Genomic DNA, 16,031 nt, shown 5'->3' on the forward strand with positions numbered 1-16,031 from the left:
AGGTTTTGGGTTGTGTGGGGGTTTTTTTAGGGGTTTGAGGTTGTTGTTGTTGGGGTTTTTTACTACTTAACTAATCAGTTTTGTGGAAGGAATTTACATTCCTGTTCTACATTTCTCTGGTGCTCTGTGGTTTTTTTGAGAACAACTCTGCTGCCTTGATACCATCATCAAAGAATGATAATATTAGCAATTCACCTGCAACCAAGGTGCTGCATTTCTCTTCCTTTGCTTCTTAGGACTGTCTGCTTTTGGGAAATTCCAAATACCCTTCCTCTTGGTGACTATCATTCCGTGATGAATAGAGTTTTCTTGTGTGCATGTCTTTTTTAAACTATTGTCTCTTATAAATTCAGGTGTTGGATTACCATGGGTGTAAAATAAGCGACCCATACTGCTGGCTTGAAGATCCGGATAGTGAACAGACAAAGGTAACCTTTCTTTGTACAGGAACAGTTGCTTTGACAGGGATCTCTCACAGACTAAGTGTGTAGGATGAAGGGGCTGCCAATACTTGTTGAAAACTTATGAAGTGAACGTAGATATGGTTCATGTCCTATGTTACAGTGCCAACAGCAATGCCATTATTTTGTATCTTCGAGTTAGTGGGAGAAAGTCTGGAACACTTGAAACACAGATCACTGCATTGGGAAAACTAAGGCCTTATTTATCTTGCACCATTTTTTTTTTCCTTTAAGACAATTCAAATGCTCAAGGTGGTGGTGTCACTCTGAAGAGAAGCACTGTGATTTTTAAAGGGCTTTAACCACTGTCCTAAGCACATCTAAAATTGCCATAATAAAATATTTAAGAAAGGGTAGAAAGAATACTCCTTTGCTTTGCTTTCTTTGTACAGTGACAAAGTGCGTGAATACAGGTTGGTTGGGGTTTGTTTTTTTTTTGGACCCTCTTTTCTTAAAAAAAAAAAAAAAGGCAAAACTTTTTCCTCCTGAAGTCGGGCTTTGTTAGTGGCTTTTATTACAGATGGCAGATGTTGCAGTCTTTTCAGCTTGCAGTCTGGTATAGCTAGACTGTGCTAGACTGAGAGAGACTCCTGAAAAATATCAAGTAAGACTGTGAGCTGGTTCTTCTGGTTCATGGCATAGGGAGTTGCAGAGGTGATGACCAAACAGCAGTGGGTGGCAGTGTGGAGGGGGTTTCCTCAGTAATGGCCAATAACTGTGTGATAACTGTAGTTCCAGATCTAAGCCACTGACATCTTATCTAGTGTTCATGATTGTGTCAGAAAGATGATGAAGGGCAGGATCTCCATTTAAAAATAGGTTCTCTCATGTGAGTGCTTACATAATACATCTTGATTGATAAGCTAGAGGTTGGTCGAATAGAACATTCTGTAACTGTCAAGAGCAAGTTTAAATATGAATCCCATTCCCTAGTTGGAAATCTATCATCATATCTAAAGATTTGTCTGGGTTACAAAGATTCATTTGGGATCAAGGTTTAGTGAAAAACTCTGCCACACCAGTAACATTGAAGATTAGATATTTAGTAAGTTGGGAGTATTTTGGGTTTTTTATTCTGGCATCATTAAGAAGCAGTACGTATAGGATAGCTTTGTGCCAAATTCAGAGTGATATGTGTGTGGGGAGGTACGGCTATGTCTTTCTTTTATAGAGGCCTTAAAAATGCCCCTTGACAGGGTTTTCAGGATCCTGTGGAAGAGCTGACTTTTTGTGTCCATGTGTACTCTCACCAGATACTGGGAACTGGTTGGGAGAGAGCAGTTTGATGAGGTAAATCTCATTCTCCAGAGGTTGTAGTTTATATAGGAGGCAAAGTAAGGAATGGGGGATTATAACATCCTCATAAAAATACAGCAGGCGAGACAGAAGATGTCATATTGGTGGAATGAAAATATTGTTAAATATTACTTGCCTCACTGGAAAACGCATGCCTTGGCAGAATTTTGCAGTGCAATAGTAGTGTGATGAGAAGAATGAGGAGAGTTCCTGTCTGTATAAGTATGTATGTATGTAATTTTTTTCTGAAATTCCAGGAGTTACTGAACAAAGGGGATTAAGGCATTTTGCTCTTCTACCTCTTTCATAGAAGAGGTCAGAAAAAATAATCTTGAAGTGCTAAGCTCCTTTCATCTGCTTTACCACTCACTTTGTGCTCTGCAGCAGAGATTGCTGATGACCACTCCTTCGTGCCAACTTTTCATAATAGTTTTATCTCCAGGTTCTTGAGGTAGTTTGCAGGACTCCTATAGAATAGCAGTTCTGCACCTACCTGATGAGAGAATAACTAGACACTGGTATAGAGGCAACTGAATGGCTATGCAGGCTTCAGAGAGAATTTGGAGCAGGCTCTGTAGACTTTTCAAGCCTTCAAGTCACTGACCTTGAGACCTGTGTCCTTCCCATTCTTCCGCCTAGTCAGTCACTCTCTTTATGCATTCCTTAATATCCCAAACCTCCATTCGTTTGGACGAAGAGTAAAAATATCCTGCCCACACCTCCAGCAATAGGCTACCTTTAGTTTTCTACCTATTAAGTACAGAACTAGAATAAGAATTCCTTGGGGCATCCAGCTCATCTCTAGTGAAAGAGCCTCTATTTGGTTCCTGTTTACAACACAATTGCTTGATCTGAGTATGTGTAACAGTGAAAATTCCAGTTTATGCCAAGAGCGAAGACTGAACGTCATTTACTTGTTAAGTTAGAGATCTTTTTTCACGCAGAAACAGTCAAAATTATTTGGTGTGTTCTTTCAAATAGATACATTTATATGTTGGTATTCTACTTGCCTAGACTTAGCAGAAATAGTCATGTCAAGCTTTGGTGTGGTCACAGAAAATAAATGGGTAGGCCTCACTTTGTGTCGATGGCAGACAGTGAAACATAAAATTTATAGTTTTTTGATGCATGGAGAAAGAAGCACAGGCACCTGAGACTGAATTTTAACACTGGAATTTTCATGACAGTTTCACCTAGTGCCCACCACAGGGTTTGGTTTCACCTTGGTGCCCACAGGATTGAGGCTCAAACAAGCTACCCACAATAGCTATGAGTATAAAGAGTCATTTTTCTGGTGGCTAGTCCAGATGATCTTGTGAGTCCTGATAGGTAGCAGCTTCCTGTCCTGAGTTTCCACAGCCAGGATGGCTGGACCAAACCAGCTGATGGGATATGCAGTACCATACTGACGTCATGCCCATTACTTGTAAGGGGGGGCAGCTTATTCAAACAGCTGTGCTGCTCGCTGCGGCCCTGAGGCTCAGCGGGATGGCAGTAAGCAGCGTGTGCTATATCACTCACTGCATTATGATTTACTCACTCTCCTGTGTTGTTCAAGTAAACTCTCCTTATCTTAACCCATGTGGCTTTTTCTTCTTCCCCACACCTTGGAGAGGGAAGGAAGGGAGCAAGAAAGCAATGGTGTGGTGGTTAGTTTCTGGATGAGTTTAAATGATGACACGCAGAAATAAACGAACATAGAAGAGTGGGATTTATTTTTTAATGGATTTAATCAGTTGTTTTTACAGGGAGAATAGAGTGTAGTACTTGAGCCACTGCAGTTTGCAAGTGTCTGTTAAGTCAGGTGATTCTGTGGTTTCTCTCTGCCCTCCCTCCCCTTCTTGTGCTAAGCTGAACACTTCTGTCTCTCCCTTGCATGGGTATAGCCATCACAAGGTGATGTTCTGGGAGGGAAGTCTTTGGTGGATTAGTTTTCTGTTGGCACACCTTCTTAATCTAGGTCACCTCAAGGCCACGTGATAGTTGGATCTAAGTTGGTTCAGGAATGGGCTCTTTCCTTTTGTAGCAGCACGCAGCCTACTTTCACCTAATTAAAAGTCAGATAGGTCTAGAAATTTTTCAGCCGGGTCACCAAGATGATCTTATTGCATATGCAGTGTAAGTATCTGCTGTAAAAAGGAGATTATTGAAACCTGCAGGTAGCTAAGCAGGACTGTTTCCTGTCAGATGTGCAGTTTTAGAGCTATTTAAGACAATCATCAAGTCACATCCTCAGTCTTCTGTGGTGTTCAAGAAGTATGCTCTTTCATGTTCATGATCTACGTGCTTTACTATATAATTCTTTTCCCCTGTGTGTGCTTCATTGGAGTAGTGATGCACAGCTATAAGCGAATAAAACTCCCTTCTTCAGATAAGTAAATAAAAACTGAGCCCCTGGTCAGGTGGTGGAGTTCCTGCCTCGCTCTGGAGATGGGAAATGTGGAATGTGGGTTCATGCTTTGCTACGGTTTGGCCATTGACCTTTGAGACAGGCTGAGGAAGCATCCCCAGCATAGCTGCAATGTTGTGATACACTGGTAGAACACTTCTGGTGATGACATAGGTCGTTACTGTAAACCACGCTTTTACTGTTGACTTGGATTTGGCTTGGTTGGACTTGCCAGCTTCTTGGTTTGTTTTTACACGTCGGGGGAGATAAGCTCTTTTTTTAGACTACAGCAAATTCTTTTGCTTCTATGTCAGTCATGTGCTGTGCCTTAACTTGCTGACAGCGTAGGCAGTGATGTGTATGTACCTTGGTTTAAACGTGAGGGCTGGACAAGGGGTGAAAGAGCAGGGACCGTGTAGCATACACAGTTGAGTCGTGTGGTGTTACGAACAAGTGTGTGTTTGGGTTAAGACTAGAACTGAAACTTGGAAAGCTACAATTAAATGAATTTGTAGTTGTAATGGACTGGTGTTTCATTCACGTGTTTATGATACATTTCCAGTTGCACTTTGAGTTTTTCTTTGCTAAATACTAAAATAAATGCCAAGACGCAAGCCGCCAGAAATCTGCTTCGTTTTATTTTGTAGTACTTAAAATAAGGTACCTGCCCTCTTGTAGGAGTTGCACTGAACTTCCTTTTACTGAGAAGATATGTATGAAGATTTCAGGGGCAACTGTTAAGCTGTAAATACTTTACAAAGTAACAAAGACAGGTAGTGGTAAAACATGACTTCTCCTTGGAAAGTATACTGTGAGTGGAAATTGTTACCTTGAGAGGATAGCTCAGTGGCTTGTAGAAAGCCGATAGGTTGTAACAAAGCATGGTTAAAGTAATTTTTTTTGACCCCTGTTTTTTAGATAATTTTTTTTTTTGACATAACAATTGGCCTGCTCAAGTAATGGCTAGTCGTATTTCAGCCTCAAGTAGAACATCTCTACTTTTAGTACACTTCAGAAATTCTTTTGCTTTTCACATTACCTCGTTTTCTGAGATACCAATAAGTATATGCCATATTTGGACCCTTATTCTGTTCATTCTTCTGCTAGCAAGTCCTGTCCTGGTTCAAGGCCTATGATAGATTGTCAGATCAATTTCTACATGTAAAATAAGAATCTTTCTCTATAGGCTGATGAAGATACATAGAGTTACTGTTAGCCCTATAGCCTGGGTTGCATCTGTTTAGCTCTGTGGTGGGTGGAGTTGTTTACTGTGAGTTTCTGCTGGTACCTTCTTGTACTTTACCTAGAGCAATATCTCACTTATCTATTGCTTTTTGTACATATGTGCAACCTCTTGCTTAAATGTGTAAGAACAGAGAGTTTCCAAACTGGCCCGGATTCTCCTTGGTGGAACTCTTTCGAAAACCTGCTTTTTCAGATAGCAGTGGCATTCCCTTCTGCAGATAGTCTTGGAATCTTTGGTGCATAGAGTGGAAATGGGAAAAATATAGAAAGTTCCTGGAAAAGCAGAATTACTAGTGATTCAGTTGAGTGCAATAGTTAGTATGTAAGCATGCTCTTGTACAACTAATGCTTGTAAAGAGAAGTTTTTATCTCTTCCTTGAACACAGCTGATGAAAGCCGATGCATTAAGATGCGACTGTGCAGTTAAAAGCAAGTAATGTCCAGTTCCAGTGTACCCTTGAGCAATGTTATCATTTTGGTTCTGTTATTGACGGATGAAACAAAGAAGTGTGCCGGTTTCTGTTCACTAAACACACTGAAAAGTGCTTTTGCTCATCCAGTACAGTGGATGGTTTTATACATGGTTTTGTAAGACATCTTTTGACTGAAAATGTCACAGCACTTTGAGTAGTTTATTTGTGTAGCACGTGCTGTCTAGGTTTTTGCCTGTGTGATATTTTTCATTCAGGTATTCCCACTTAGAGAAAGCAAATTCAGATACACATAATTCTTGGGTAGATTTGATTAAGTTCATTCAGGACAGTAGAAGCAATTGGGAAAGAGACCTGTGTAAGCAGGAGATGAGTGGATGGGATTTCAGGCTGGATGCAAGAGGCTGGGGTCCAAGACTGATAACTACAGCCATTGCTGTGACACCTGTCTGTGAATTACAGCCACACACACTCTGTCCTGTCCTTCCTACTCCATGTTAGAGATAGAAAAGTCTGTGTGTCTGCCTCTTAGCAGTTCTCGTTCCTCTTAAGATGCTTAGGTATTAGTATTAGGTGAATGTACCATGCTGTAAATAGGGATGGTGAAACACCAAAAGAGCTATGGGAGTGGTAGCCTCTAGTAAACGGCTAGAACGGATGGTTTGGGCCACTGGCATTAAGTGTTTGTGACTTGGAGGTGGAGTGTTTTAAAGATAGGAGACTCGTCAAAATTCCCTTCTTGGAGATGAGGTATTCTTGCTTTTTGTAACTAAGAACTGACCAGTGGACAGAACTTTGGCATTTACAGGAAATACTGGCTGGACTAATCCTGTGTGTTGTGTTAATAGGATGAACATCTTGTCCAATAAACAGGGTCTGTTCACCTGGTGTGCAATAAGTCAGTCAGACACACAGGGCCAAGATACCGATTTTATTTCAGTTTTGTCCCAGACAGGGTGCTGGGTAGTAATCCACAAAGCCAGCACACCCTGATTCAGCATGCATCAAACTTCCTGTTTTTTAGAGAATGAAGAAACTACTTTCCATTGGTTAAAACAATGAACTCAACACACATCACCTCATTAATTAGTATTCTGTTTTCTGTTGGTTAGTGCATCTTCGCTTGCTATGCAAATTAGCAAGCACACTCCGTGAAATATTGGAGGGCAAGTCTTTTTGGTGTCAAATTGAGTCGGTGGTCATGATCTCCTTCAGCTTTACCTTTCCCCTAGTTTCTGCAGAAAAGCACTGGCTTCACAGCGTCTTGGTTGTCATCCAGCTTTTGGTGCCTTCTGGTCAAGGTGTTTCTTTTTTACCACTCTGAAGAAGGTGTGTCTTACTTATACAAGGTCCCAGTGTTAACTCTGCAAGCAACTGACTTTTACACAGTGAGCAAATCAGCACAAAGTACGATGGCCATATTCTGTTCCACAAGTGAAACTCTGCATATGCCAAGTAGCTGTTAGGAAAACAGCTATAGGAAAACTTTAGGCCCTTCATCAATTATAGAAAACTTCAATTTTCGCCATACGTCAAGCAGATGGTGCACGTGACTTTTTTGTAACATCTTCCAGCTCTTGAAATGATGGTGTTCTCTGAGGGCAAAAGGGACTCTATTCTTTATCCGTGTCCTAATTTATTTATTGTGGAGTATTGGAGTATCATTTGTTTGTGGTGAGTAAGGAAGGGTGGTATTTTCCTAGGTATATACTGTACGTTAGCTTTTCTATGCCATTTGGGCAAATAGAAGGAGAGTTTTTAAAAGCTTGAGGTTTGGGTTGGAACGGCAAGGTTGACTTGGCTTTGGCCAAGCCACTGGCTACCCCAGTGCGTGGCCTGGAGAGATGTTATTCAAGATACAACATCAGTCTTATAGAATTGTGGCATAATGCAAATAAGAATGTAAAACTCTTCAGGTGTGACACTACACAACCTATATGGGGGGAAAGATGTCTGTGACACATTACTTCAGAAAATAGTATTTCCTGTAGGAAATAGGCATTTCTGCTTGAGTTCATGTTGGGTTTTTTGGGGGGTTGTTTTCTTTCAGGCATTTGTGGAGGCTCAGAACAAGCTTACGGTACCCTTTCTCGAGCAGTGCCCTGTCAGAGGACTGTTCAAAGAACGAATGACTGAACTCTACGATTATCCCAAGTACAGTTGCCACTTCAAGAAAGGAAAAAGGTATGTGAGGAATGTCTTTGTCAGTGCTGATGAATGTGAATCAAGTCAAAAGCAACTACCAGTTAGGAAAACAAATTATAAATTATATTTGTATTGATTCCTTTATAGTTGGGAAGTAGGAAAAGTAGGCCAATGTTAATATATATGGTTGCATGATGCAGAGCATAAAATGCTTGACTTTCTCCAGTTCCCAGTTACACTATCTTATCGTTCTTTTGTCATCATTGTCTTATAGGAAGAATTGTGATTTTGTCAAAACTCAAAGAACTTTATTGAATAACTGCTGTAAAAGTAAAACTTTGAGGAGTTCCTTTTAGGGTTGGTCACTGTCAGTATAGTTAAAGGCACCTCATCCTGGAAACAGCAGAATGTGTCTCCTGAGCGTGTTGCTCTAGATAGTTACTGAAATACAGCTCTTATGTTGGTGATACTTTGAGCATCTGGTGGATTTTTATTTGGTCATAGCCAGCGAAAAGCTGTGGGAATTCCCTTGTGAAAAACAGCTCCTGTATCTGCATGGGATAGGGGAAAAATAATTTGGAGGACTTAAGGCAGTTGATGCAGAAAGATCTGTCGTCTCAGAAACAAAGACATCCTGCCATATTCCAATGCCTGGCCTGCTTGTACCCCTGTTTTAATTCTGTGGCTAGTTAGAGATGGTGCTTCTGTGGCTTACCCAAGGTCTGGAGACTGCAGCTGATACTCAGTTTGTGTGACCTCTTCCAGAAAGGAAGTAAAGGGATTACACTACTGGTTAATTTATCAATATCTTAAGATTGGTTTAGTAGTTCAAAAAGGCTAAGTGCAAACAATCAGCTGTTCTTAATAATGGGAAACACAAATAGTCTTTTTCAGTAGTTTCAATTTGTTTGATCCTTGTTGAGTGAACACCCAGATATGCCACGTATGTTTTTAATTTGTCCGCAGGAAAGAGCAAAAGATGCCTCATTGCCTTAAGATTTCTACACACCATGTTGAGGGAGATCTGCTACTCCTCAGTTATCTGTCCTGTTCTGGGAGGAGGGTGTGGCTACTAAGGGAGGAAAAGTCTGTGTTTTTCAGAAAGTGCATTGTGGGGAGCGAACTCAAGCTGATGTTGATTTAAGTTGTCACTGATGTGGCACAGCATGTCAGTGTGTAGAGGTGTAAGGTTTAAGAGCAGAAGCAGTGGAGCTGTTTAGGACAGTGATGTCCAGGGAAGTAAGCCTTGTTGAGTCCGGCAAAGCTTATTTGTTTGATACTCATGCAGATGTAGCTGAGCTGGATCGGATTCTGGAGCAAGCTCTGGATTCTCTGACCCATTCTCCCTGTGCAGTGCAAACGTGCCTGGGCATGGTTATCGTCAATGCTGATATTGCAGAAGCACTCATGGCAATGATGAATATTGTCTCCACTAGAGATAAAAAAATCTAAATTTGATACACCTGCCTGGCCTCCAGGAAGAACATTTATGCCAGGAGCATCAGGTGCTTTGACTTACGACACTTGAGTTTGATTTTAATAGATGTCTTGTTAGTTTTTTGGAGTGTTCCTCAATTTCTTGGCACATGCTGAACTTAAGTCACAGTGGTTTAAAAATCATACCAAACCCCGAAATATTCTGGTGTTTGAGGAGATCAGAAAGGCTCTACCAAGTTAAGTAATACTTAGTTAAGGGTTGGGGGTGTAGGAACTCTTCTATTTGAAGAACTACCTAGACTTCCCATGACCCTTAGAAATTCTTAAATTTAAGTACTCCGGTTTTCTGCTGAAGAATAGCTGGTAAAGGACAGTGTCTGAAGAGCTGTTCCGTAGAATCCTGCAGAAAGGGAGGTGCAGTGTTTGACCTTTGTTTCCCAGCTTATCCCTCCCCCCACCCCATCATTGCAGAGGTGAAATTGGCTACAAGTCGCATAGTCAAATGGAAAATTAGGCGTCTTTTTATTCCTTTGAATCTCCTGATTTTGTCACTCTCTGAACATTATTGTTAGTATTTGAACATATTACTGGTTCAGATTGTTAGCCCACCTTTGACAGTGTAGTTACCCCTTCTGGGGTTACCAGATTCCTGTGCTCGTATCCAAGTCTTAGGGAATATGTGAACTTAGGTTTAGGATTGAATAGTACCCTTTAAATTCCCCTGTTCCCCCAGGTAAAGCTGCTATTTAAGTCGCAGGTTTGTGTAATAAAAGTTAGAAGTCCTATGAAGGAAGAAAAGTGTAGTACCAATTAATTGCATAGAATTAGTTATAATTAATTAACAATTAATAATAGTTATTAATTTCTTTGAGCTCTTAAGTGTCTTAGTGTCTTAAAGATGTGAAGAGTATCCCTCACTTAAGAGAATTTTGTAATTCTCTGTTTCTACAACATTTTCAAAACGCACACAGTTTTAGGGACATCGGGAAACACAGCTGAAACAATTCCAGTTCTGTTTCATTTGAACATCTATCTGCCACCCCGTTCAGACAGAAAGCAGCTTTGTGGCTGGCAAAGCTTAGAACGTAGGGGGTGGGAACCTATGCCAATACTTGTAACAGAGAAACGCTAAGGCTGCCAAAACTGTTTAACACAGACAGTTATGTAGAGTTTATAGAAGACTTAGATTTGTTTGAAATGCACTGCAGCAAGCGCAGCTTTTAATTTTAAAACATGCTTTGGATGCATCCTACAGTCTCTTCTGTATAAGCTGTATCACTTTGGGATGAGATTCCTCTCATTTCTAGAGGCTTAGAAATTGGAGTGTGGGATTCCTCTGAACTAAGGGGGAGAGAAAGGCACCTACAGAGAATCCTTGATTCCCTGATGGCTGCAGAGGAAGCTGTGATTCCTAGTCTACTGTGAAGATTGTGTTTCCCTTGTATATTTATCTGACTTTTATTCACTTCATGACAGTCTCATACAAGTTTTTCTTGCTTGCTTAACTGACAATCTGAGTTCTTCCTACTTATTTTTCCCTCTTTTGTTCTTTTAGGTATTTTCACTTCTACAACACAGGATTGCAGAACCAGCGAGTTTTGTATGTACAAGACTCCTTGGATGCTGATGCCAAAGTTTTTCTCGATCCAAATAAGCTTTCTGATGATGGCACTGTGGCTTTGCGAGGTGAGCGAACGGGTCCTGAACAACCCTGGGTCTTCAGCGGAAATTGGAAATGGTTTCCAGCTCTTCACCTCTGAAAGTATGGTCAGAGTGGCTTGTTTTAGTTGAAGTAGTCATGATAGCCCTATGTGGATTTGTATAGTGTTTCAGAAGAACACTTCTAAATCTACATCATTTTCACAATTAACTTGGTTCAGTTTCTCAATGTCTTTTTTCTCAACACTGTAATATGAATATATCTTCAGGTTGTCCATAGCGAAGAAAAAAGTGTATGTATTTATATTGACTAATTTTCTTAAAATTATTTATTTTGCATATTTAACACAAGCCAGCAAGTTGAAGTAAGAGACTGTGAAGGAACATAGCATCAATTTTTATGACAATCACAAAATTTCTTGTGTTCACTAGGGCTATAACTTGTTTAGCTGTCCATTTTCCCACTTCTTATTGGCTTATTTAGAAGCAAGGTTCTCAGACCTAGAGAAGTCCTTAAAGTTTGTTCAAGGCAATAAAAACACAGGACAGATTTAGCGGGCACTTCTTTACGTGCACCCTAGTTGAGAAGAATCAATATAGTTTGTTTTTTTTTAAGTGAGATGTCCTGCTTAAACTGTGGGTATAAGGAATTGGGTTCTTCTAGTCTTTCTGTGTTTCTAAAAAGCTTGTGACAAAGTCTCTTTCCGTATTCACTTAGAGAAACAACAGCCGTGGAACAAGAAGGTAAAGTCCTGGTGTTAGTAATAGATTTAAAGGCAGGAACAGGAACAACTGATCGTCTGTCAAAGTGGAAATCTCCAGCAGTGTTCTGTCAGGGGCTGTGCTAGCACTTGCACTGTTCAATATGTTCATACATATTAGAAAAAGGAGTGAGGTGGAAGAATTTGGTAACGATACCGAATTATTCCAGGTAAAGGCTGAAGCATGAAGAACATGCAGCTGAAGAGCTGCAGCAAGACCTAAGCGATAGTGAGTGAGTGATAAATTAAAAGGTGAAAGTCTCTTTGCAGGTAAATTAAGTGATGCACGGGTACAAGCAATCCTACCCTCATTTGTGAGGAATGGTTGGAATGGACTCTGAGCCGACCAGGACCACTTGGGAACAAATCTTAGGCTATAATAGATAGTTCCATGAAAATGTCAGCCTGGTTCTTGGTAGCAGCCGAACAAGCACATCAAATATCAGAAATTATTAAGTAGGAAATAGAGAACAATACAGAAACCACAATTACATTAGCAACCCAGGGGCTTATGCAGTAGCATTGAGTACGAAATATAGTTTCAGTCCCCTCAGCTCAAAAGGGGCTCTGTAGTACAGTTCAGAGGAGGGCAGCAGAGCAATCAAGGATATGGAGCAAAGGTCAGAAACAACTGTGTGTGCCCCGATCAGACAGCTTGAAAAAGGGGCAATTTAGGAGATGCATAATAGAGGTCAACAGAATCATTCGTGACATGCAGAACCGTGGAGAGAATGAATAGGAGTTGGTTAGTCATCATTTTTTCTATGAGAAAATACATAGAATTCTTCTATAAGAACAAGGGGGTAGCAAATGAGGGCAATGGGAGTTGAGTCCAAGCAACGAAAGATAATAATGGTTCATTCCTCAAGAAGTAGATTTGTAGACCCATTACCAATGGATGTTGGTGGTGCAGAAAACTTACTGTGGGTTTAGGGACAGCTGGACAAGGTCAAGGAGGAGGGAAACATTGACGATTATTAACCAACTACATCATGAAAAAGAAGTCTCCTAAGCTGAAAATGATCAATGGTTGTAAGAATATTTGAGGGAAATCTACATGTGCTGGTATTGTTCTTGCTTTTGCATGCAACTCGTTATGGCTGCTCCTGAGGACAACTAGGTGGAACCTTGTTCTGAATCAGAATGGCTGTTCTTACGTTCTTAGATGGGAGAATATGTTAGGGTGGCACAGTGGGGCCTCTCAAACCCACGATTTCTACAAAATGCAACTTCTTTTGTGTGGGGTGGTTTTTTTTTCCAGTAGTTACTTTCAGGTCTGTACAGGCCTATGGTAATTCAACCTTTTCACTTGAGTTGATTTGCAAGAGTGAATTTGATCCTTATCAACTATGACTGAGGTTCTTCTGAATTTCTTTCAGAACCATGTTTTCATCATAGTTTGATAGAACGACATACATATCAGAGGTTTTAGCTGAATGGTTAATCCATTTGCATGCTAGTGACAATTTTTTCCAGTTACTTCACTCTTCCTGGCTTTGCAGGGTCTAGTTTTCAGTGACTCCAATATCGAAGTGGTATTTGCTTTATTTCAGGATGCGTTGCTTCTATCTCGGTTTCTGTTGACTTCTTTGGTACTGTTACTCTCTTAAAATCTCACTTTCAGTTCTTTACCTGTGTGCATTTTCAGTCTTCACCTCTTCTCCTCCAAACTCTGGGAAGTAGAAGAATTATTACTCTAGTCATAATTCAGGTGTTGAGCATAAGTGATATTACTGAACATACTGAGTGTGCATGCCTGAGCTCAGAACTGTGATCGACTTGAAGTCCTTAGAAACTGGAAAAGTGCTGTGAATCCAAAATGATTGCATGTGTAGTTGCTTGCACTTCTTAGAAAATAAACTCTCTTCTGTCAATTCTCTCATTCATTGGGATTTGTCTAGTGTGTAGCAAATAATAAAATACTGTGTGGCTAAATAAAGATTTTTTGAAAATACTGATTCTTGTGCTCATTCTTACTTCATCTTGTTTGGTTCCGATTTCCTAGGTTATGCATTCAGTGAAGATGGTGAATACTTTGCATATGGTCTGAGTTCTAGTGGCTCTGATTGGGTTACTATCAAGTTCATGAAAGTAGAAGGTCCTGAGGATCTTCCAGATACACTGGAGAGAGTTAAATTCAGTTGCATGGCATGGACCCATGATGGAAAAGGCATGTTCTATAACTGCTATCCAAAACAAGATGGGAAAAGTGATGGTAAGTATAGCTGTACTAATTGCATGCTATGTGGAAGCAAAATGACTGTTTCAGTTAATTGGTGCAACAAATAATTAGCTCTACTAGTTTATACTGAAATAACCAGCTGTGCTAGTTTATACAATTAGATATCAAATCATATATTGTATGATCTAAGCCCATACTCAGTGAGTGCTCTCTTGTCTGCCTGTCCTTGTCTTTCTCTTAAGAGTTTGCTGCTCCTTTTCTTCTTCTCAGCAATGATCTACTTAGCTTTCATACAGGGTGTTCCTGGCTGGAATTTGATGTCTGGTGGCAGCTAACGTAGATCTCTTCCCTTATGCATTTGTGAGGGCATAGGTAAACTGGCTTGGAAGGTTGACCTGATGAATAGTAATCTGAGGCATACGGTTTTTGTTATTTCACCAGATTGGTTCATCTGTGGTTCACTGCACAGCAACACAAAATGTTTATGCCAGCAAAACTCTAAGGAGTGGAATAAGTTGCTGAGGAACATCAGTAGGGAATGAATGTAGCAACTTGTATAATAAGGAAGTGCTACTGGAAAGTTTCTTCTGGAGCTGTGTGTGCCCTTTGTTAAACTTTGGAGAGAACCTGAGTTTTGCCTGTCTAATTTACTTTTGCAGCCTATCATTTTTCCAGATTTGCAAGTTAGACACCCACCTTGCATGTTTTACTTGTAAATATGTTTGTAGTTCAGAACCCAAAGTGTTGGAAAATGTTGTAAGAGCAAATTTTAAAAAATCGAGTAGCATCTCATGCAGTGCTTTAAAATACTGCTTTTTATTTTCAGCAGGTGGAAGTATGAAGGTTTCTAGGAATGTTAATTAGCAATGAATCTCCCCTTAGTTGCCCAGGGTGAACTGGGAGCAAAACATCATTAGAGGGTGGCAGGGATTCGTTTTTTTTCCTTTGCTTGCTTATTGTTTCTAGAAAGCAAAGCTTGAACAGATAGATCTTCACATCTGAAGAATGTATTATCAGCAATAAAACAAAAGGGCAAATGTTGGGATTGGTTGGCATTGTGGTTTGAAGTTTTATTTTGCTTTGGAGGGGAATGGTTTTAGGCTCGAACCTTTCCTAGCTCTCCCTGCAAAGGGATACGGAAGGTTTTGAGGGTTTTGTTTGGTGGTTGTTGGATTTCTTTGAGAACTGGTTGCTTTCAATATCTGTGTTTCACTAGGCACTGAGACCTCCACTAATCTGCACCAGAAGCTGCATTATCATGTGTTAGGAACTAACCAGTCAGAAGATATCCTGTGTGCTGAATTTCCCGATGAACCAAAGTGGATGGGTGGAGCTGAGGTATGGTAAACACTCGTGATGGAAGCTTGTCATCATTATATTCAGTTTTTCAGATTGTAACAACTATGCAGATTCGAACAACTGACAATAGGTATAAAGTAAAAAACATTTGGTTAAAAGAACACTTTTTATTAGTGTTGCAGAGTTGAACCTTGAGCTAAGTCGTTCATTAATTGCTGAAAATTAGACTGTCTAGCTTGCTTTAAAGCAGTCCTCAAGCCTGTACTGACACAATCACATACTGCGTTTCGTTGAGGGCATTCTGCCTGCTACACGTTCCAGGACAGAGAAGGGACCATTTGATGGACAACATGTTACTGTTCCTTCTTAGTGTTGAGCCCCAGCCTTCACTTCCTGTGCAAAAAGCTTATTCCAGTAATCAGCATGTCAGGAAATTCCGTATTTATTCTGTTTGTATTTCTTTTTGTGATGTCTTTCCTGACAATGAAGTATGTCTAATTCTACTTACTTGAAGAATGGAGATATACAGGTTAAAATCCAGTAATACTCTGTGCACAGTTGGAGGCTTTTAAGTTCCCCATGACAAGTTTTACTGGCACAAATATGGTGTGGACTGTGTTATTGAAGAGATGGAACAAGCGGCTGTGGATTTGATTTCTTAAGCTTATTTTGTCAACCACTATAGAGTGTGAGAGGCTTCAGTAAGTCCAGCAGTTCAGCTATCTG

The 16,031-nt window shown here is 40.3% G+C and overlaps 1 protein-coding gene across 1 annotated transcript; it reads left to right on the forward strand.

The window, feature by feature from the left end:
- Window positions 1-353: 353 nt before the first annotated feature.
- LOC104502403 (prolyl endopeptidase-like) lies at window positions 354-15,344 on the forward strand (the record flags this gene model as incomplete). Its single annotated transcript, XM_010146369.1, has 5 exons — window positions 354-428; window positions 7,873-8,006; window positions 10,960-11,090; window positions 13,830-14,039; window positions 15,223-15,344. Coding segments are annotated over 5 exons (672 nt in total), but the record flags the coding sequence as incomplete, so codon positions are not given.
- Window positions 15,345-16,031: the final 687 nt, after the last annotated feature.

The sequence above is a fragment of the Buceros rhinoceros genome, unplaced genomic scaffold (assembly GCF_000710305.1).
Source record: "Buceros rhinoceros silvestris isolate BGI_N320 unplaced genomic scaffold, ASM71030v1 scaffold34282, whole genome shotgun sequence".
Taxonomy (NCBI): Eukaryota; Metazoa; Chordata; class Aves; order Bucerotiformes; family Bucerotidae; genus Buceros; species Buceros rhinoceros.